Source organism: Wyeomyia smithii, chromosome 3, assembly GCF_029784165.1.
Source record: "Wyeomyia smithii strain HCP4-BCI-WySm-NY-G18 chromosome 3, ASM2978416v1, whole genome shotgun sequence".
Taxonomy (NCBI): domain Eukaryota; kingdom Metazoa; phylum Arthropoda; class Insecta; order Diptera; family Culicidae; genus Wyeomyia; species Wyeomyia smithii.
In genome coordinates, this window is record NC_073696.1 from 131,849,891 (window position 1) to 131,855,890 (window position 6,000).

Genomic DNA, 6,000 nt, shown 5'->3' on the forward strand with positions numbered 1-6,000 from the left:
ATGATGGCAAAAATACTTCTTCCTGAGGATACTTCGAACCTCTTTCTAGGTGAATTTCCTAGATCATAAGTGATTTCCTTGTTAGCCTGGTATTTAAATGGTTATGTATTTGTCGAACTTCCCCTTTACATGAGCCGTTGCGAAACAAGTCTATATGCCATCGAACAAATTTTTCAGGAGAAGCAATTTTCGAAAAATACCTGAATAAAACTCTATTTAACGAATTCTTTCAAACAAAATGTTTCAAAGACAAAGAAAATTACGGTAACTTGTATAAAATGGCTAGTGTCACATGTTACATGAAAGACATACCATGTCAAATGTAACATGCCAAGTGTAACATTACATGTAACACAACATGTTACATATACATGATATTTCACATGTTACATTTTTCGTGTTACATTAAGTGTTACATGTTACAGGACAAGTGACATGTTACTTATCACATGTAATATGTTACATGTTTCGTGTTACATGATAGTATTACACCGATTTATGTATTTAGGGTCCATCTACATACCACGTGGACAGATTCTAACGATTTTGACCCCCCCGCTCCCCCTCCATGGACAACTGCCCATATAAATTCTAAAAAAAATGTATGGACCGTGGACATTACCCAACCCCCCCCCCCCCCAAAGCTGTCCACGTGGTTTGTGGATGGCCCCTTACTTATTACACCGATTTATGTACATAGACCACTCTGTTCCGAAACAGAATGGTCATTCTGTTTCAGAAGAAATTTTAACACGGTATAAATCAGCTTTAAAGTTCGATTTTTCGATTTTTTTTTCTAATTTTCTAACTTTAGCTTCTTGAGTAGATGCGGTTTATGCAATAAAAAAACCATTTTCGTAAAAAATGGTCTCTAGACCACTCGGTTCCGCAACGACTCACATATCATTGGTCAAGAAAGCGAGTGCAGTATCGTTAAATGGAAAGTGATCTTTCAATTTTCCCATTCTGATTTGAAAGTATTCGATAGTAGTAAGCAGACCCTGAAAGTATTCAATAGTAGTACGCAGATACTCGTCACCACCGTAAAAACGACGTCGCGCGACTACTACCGAGGCAACAATGTTTTTATGGCGTTGCCGCCGATTATATTATAATTAGCGTACAGGTTTTAGCTGCGTGGCAAATATACTTGTAGTCGATGAACAATATTTGAATTTAATTTTCGATGCGGGTGGGCCAACCCCCAAAAAAAAAAATACAAATATTATCGTTCTTGTCTGATGAAAACGAACTAACAAAGGCGATCAATTTTGAAGATGCTTTTATTCAAGTGCCTACCTATGTTTGTCGTTGAAAGTGTGTTTTTTTAAATCGAACAGTATATCAACACATTTTGAAAACGTTTGCAATTTTATAAAAAAAAAGAATTTTCAACCCGTTTTTAGTTCATTTTTCTATAATTACAACATAACGGAAATCTTGAAGGAGATAAGGATACAACCAGACATTTCCGCATCGGGTGGTGGAAACCAATTGTTCTCTGTGGGGAGCGGAACATCCTCATCAAAAAAAAAAAACAAAAATCAATAAAAATAATTGTTTTACACATATAATATAATCCTCCTTAAAGAAAATCTAAAGGATGATTTTTTTTTTGAGTTGTAGCTTACAAGGTACATTACATTTTATCAAACATAATTTAAGTAATTAAACGTAATATTTTCAAAATATAATTTTTAAGGACAGAAAGTTCGCGAGTAGGCTATTTCGGATTGTTATATCATACATGTTATACATTTTCGTATTGTTATATCAGGTATACGCAAAATGTTCGAAAATATACTTTGTCAGGTGCATTAATTTTTGTTGTCAAGCAATGACAAGCAATTTAAAGAGCACATGCTGAATCCACTGCCCTCAAGTAATATTAAATATCCAATTAATTGCAGGAACATCACCAACTCCTCCAGAAAGGTGGTGCTCCAATTTCTCATCGAATCAGCATAAACCTCAACATATCAGAAAAAGACAACACCATAAGAGCAAAACTGGTAAGTATTACGATGTATGGATGAATATGTTTTTTTTTATGTGTTTATTATATAATTATGAAATGATGATGATTTATTGAAAAAAATATTAAATGATATGACTTAAATAAACTTAAAGCTTATCTACGTAGGTTTTTTGTGAATAAACTTGTTTAGGTAATGTTTTATTGGTACTATATTGATGAAACAATCATTCAATCATATTCTTCATATTCTAGAGCAAACACATAAAATAAAAATATTATAAGTTACGTTATCTACAAAGATTCAAAACAGTTTCTCTACCCTAAACTTGAAGATATCTTGGAAAAGCAACGATACATCGTGTTGGGGTACAGGGAAATCGAGAGAAGTGGGGTTGATTTGTGATAGTAACATCCACCCCCGATCCTAAAACACAATTCAGTTTGATATTTCATTCGTAGCGGTAATGTTCGCTGGTACAGCTGCGTCGGAGACGAGTGAAAGCACAGACAATGTTGTTGTGATTTGTAATCACTTGATAAAAAAAATCTTTATTGGTAACTGTGAAGAGCTGAATATGTAATACCAGTTTGTATTGTAACCGTGGCTATCCTTTAGTGTTTAATTAATTGAATCATTAATGATTGAACAATTCAATTTGTGAATTTGTTGGAACAAAATCAACAAAGGGCGGCAGAGGGTATTTTTCCGCTTTCCGGTATTACTAGCATCATAATTCATTGCAACACGGGTGTATATTCCACTTAAAGGAATCATCAATAATTCATTCAAACTCTGAAAGATTTCGTATAATAATTTCGTATAAAATATGAATAGATGTAGACTAATGAATATAATGTACCTATGTAATTGGTAACTGGCACCATAACGATTAAGCAAATACATGAACAAAACCAACATTAAATCATCGATGTTGTTTACTTGTTGAATGTTGATCGTAGATAACTTTTTCGTGTTCAAATTTATTAAATGAGTTTTAAAGACAGTACAGTATATTCTTAGTTCCCAAGAAGAATTCAAACCTCATCAGATAAAATATATTCCATATACAGTTGACATTAGTTATCAAGGAAACCAATACTACATTTATTCTATTAGTAAGTTATGAATCCACAAAAAATAAAAAAATAAGTGTTTTAAAGATACGTATTGCTCATAACCACATGTTTTAGACTAATGCAAAGTTTAAATATGTATTGTTACAAAAAGTCGAAAGAATCGTGTAACAGAATACTGTGACAAAAAATAAATTTACAAGCTTAATCACCACTAGTTGAAAGAGAACACGAATCGGTGGAAATACGACGCTTAGATGGAAATTGTAACACGAATCGCCAGCAGCTTTGCAGGTCTATGGAGAAATCGCCGGCGTAAGTAAATGCGTGAATTTGAAATCAAAATTTTTGCATGTAGTGAAATTCCAAAGAATGTAAACTTTGAAGGAAAACAAAAAAGAAACATTTCGATTTGATTCCAATTAAAGTTTACCTCAAAGAACAGACATCCAGACAGAGGATTTCTACTTGTGTGAAATATGTGTTTAACACAACGATGCAACGAGTGCTAAAAAATAATGTGCGATAATGTATAAAGGTTCCTATCTTGGATGATAATATTAAAGATAGATAATTGAATGTGACGGCGCTCGTATATTCGAATATCGTATATAAGAATCAGAAGTTTGAAGTTTGTTCATGGAAAACGTTTATTTTCCGTGAGCCAATCATAATAAGACATATTACAACTAATTTGTGTATATAATTGTAATGAATACTTTGCTAGATCAGATGATTTCGTAAAAATATATATATATTCTTGTGAACTGTAAAGTCTCTGATTCATCAGCAGAAAATCGCAACAAGTACTTTCTAAGCGAGGGTGGGGTAGTGATCGATTAGTAACTTAAGTATATTATAAAGAATGAAGCAAATTGTTTTGTGTGACCATGGTGACTTTTCAATACTTGTAGACATGTGTAGCGGGAATTGTTAAAATTTATTCGCTTTTTTATTAACTACTAGCTGAATGTACCCGGCCTTGCTCGTGTAAAAATATCTGCTTTTTCTATAATTTTCTATATTTTCATATATTTTTTCCAGCCCATCATTTCAAATAATATTTCTATTTTAGTTATAAACTTGCTTATATACCACCTTTTTCGTTGATTAACAATCGATGCGGAGGCATTCCAGCTGGGTCGAGTGAGTTCGAAAATTCCATTGGAAAATGGCTTGCCTCATCAGCATCTTCGACGGTACCGATTAACTTACAATAAACTCAAATTAGACTGAAAAAACATAATCAATAGCCTAAGCTCACCTCTGATAGTTAAAATTATTGCTTGCAATGCCATCTCCTTTTACTTTTTTGTGTAAACAATATCAATATCATCCTTATAGTTGAACATCAGTCTTCATGAATTAATTAACAATTTGGAGATAAGGGGACTATCTCCACATTTTCCTCAAGTTTTGAATCACTTCCAATGCAGTAAAACAACCCTCACTATACCAAACGTTCGGACACCAATTTTCAGTTTTGGGGAGTCAGCTCTGACCTATGAACTTAATATCAGGGAGTATTTGAATATTTTTCTTCTTGAATTTGAAAATAGCTTTGACAACGGGTGTCGTCATTTTCTGAACATAGTTCTCTTTCTTGAAATATTGACATTATTTAACCATTTTACTTAGTTTTACACAGCTTGACAGAAAGCAGAAATCGCGGAATTGATTTCAAAACAACGTTTCAATATAACCTGTATTCTTCTGTATTCTAGTAACCTTTCCAGAAAATGTAATCCGCCATGTACGATTTAAAAATTTGCGCCGGACATGAATATTTGGATTGTGGACGTCATCTTGATTTCGGAAATATACATATTGCAGAGCATATATTCGTTTTTCACAAAATTCTGAAACCGGAAGTCACCATGATGAATTTAAAAAATATCGTTGGACTTTTATTTCTGGTTTCTGAAGGTCATCCTGGTTCCGGAAATTCCAATGTTTGGAGGTTTGTAAACGTTTTCTACAGTTGTATACAGTTTCCCAGAAAGCAAAAGTCGCCATCTTTGTTTTAGAAAAACATGGGACATCATATTCCGTTCCCTAGACATCAACTTCTGGCCATGACCGACCGAGGGCATGAAAGTTATCGTACCTCTTCAAAAAGGTCCCATAGGGCACTAAAAGACCTGACTTGCTTATAAATTAAGACCCCCTCCCTCTTTGATAGCGTCCCTTTCTTTTTTCGACATCATGTTCCGGTATCTGGAAATCAACTTCCGGTCTCAAGACATGACCAAAGGCCTAAAAACTATCGTATTCATTCAGAAAGTTCCCATAATGCATGAAAAAACTCTTATTTGATCGATGCACTTAACCAAATCCGGTAATAGTTGAGCTTCAGCAACTTTTCCAAACATATTTTTTATTCAAAACGCTAAACTGGACTCTCCGTTATCAAATTATGCAAGAAATATGTTAAAAAATCGTTCCAAAACCGGATCAAAGTAGGTTAGATGTTTTGAAAAACTTCTCTAGAAACATTTGCAAGAAAGCCGATTTTCAAAAAGGCCAATATTTGGAAATATATGATCGATTTTCGTATGACGACGTCATTCCGATTCCGAAAATACCCATATTGCCAAGTATATAATTCAATTATTAATTTTCGCAGATTCCCAGAAACCGAAAGTCGGCAGCCCAAGTTTCAAAGTATCGTCAGACACCGATAGCCGGTTCTTAAGAGTCATTTTTGCTCCGAAAATACCAACATTGGGGGGTTTGTGAGCGTTTTCCACAGTTTTAAATGGCTTCCCAGAAACCGGAAGTCGCCATCTTGGATTGAAAATGGCATCGAACATCATGTTTCGGTTTCTGGACATCAACTTCCGGCATCCAAATATGACCAAGAACCCGAAAATCATCAAAGTTTAAAGAAAGGTTTCCATTATGTATGAAAATTCATTACATTTGATCCCCTCCTTCTTTAAGGGTAA

The 6,000-nt window shown here is 34.0% G+C and overlaps 1 protein-coding gene across 12 annotated transcripts in view; it reads left to right on the top strand.

The window, feature by feature from the left end:
- The window catches only part of LOC129726999 (probable 3',5'-cyclic phosphodiesterase pde-5), a 109,282-nt gene that overhangs the window by 57,493 nt on the left and 45,789 nt on the right, over positions 1–6,000 (top strand). For 4 of the 12 annotated variants that reach the window (XM_055684340.1, XM_055684330.1, XM_055684341.1 and 1 more), the window contains exon 2: positions 1,911–2,012. In XM_055684340.1, the coding sequence (XP_055540315.1) occupies positions 1,911–2,012 (102 nt within the window). Of the gene's footprint in view, positions 1–1,910; positions 2,013–2,407; positions 2,695–2,999; positions 3,368–6,000 lie in introns of those variants that run through there. The other 8 variants (XM_055684337.1, XM_055684331.1, XM_055684335.1 and 5 more) reach the window with 8 other exon arrangements.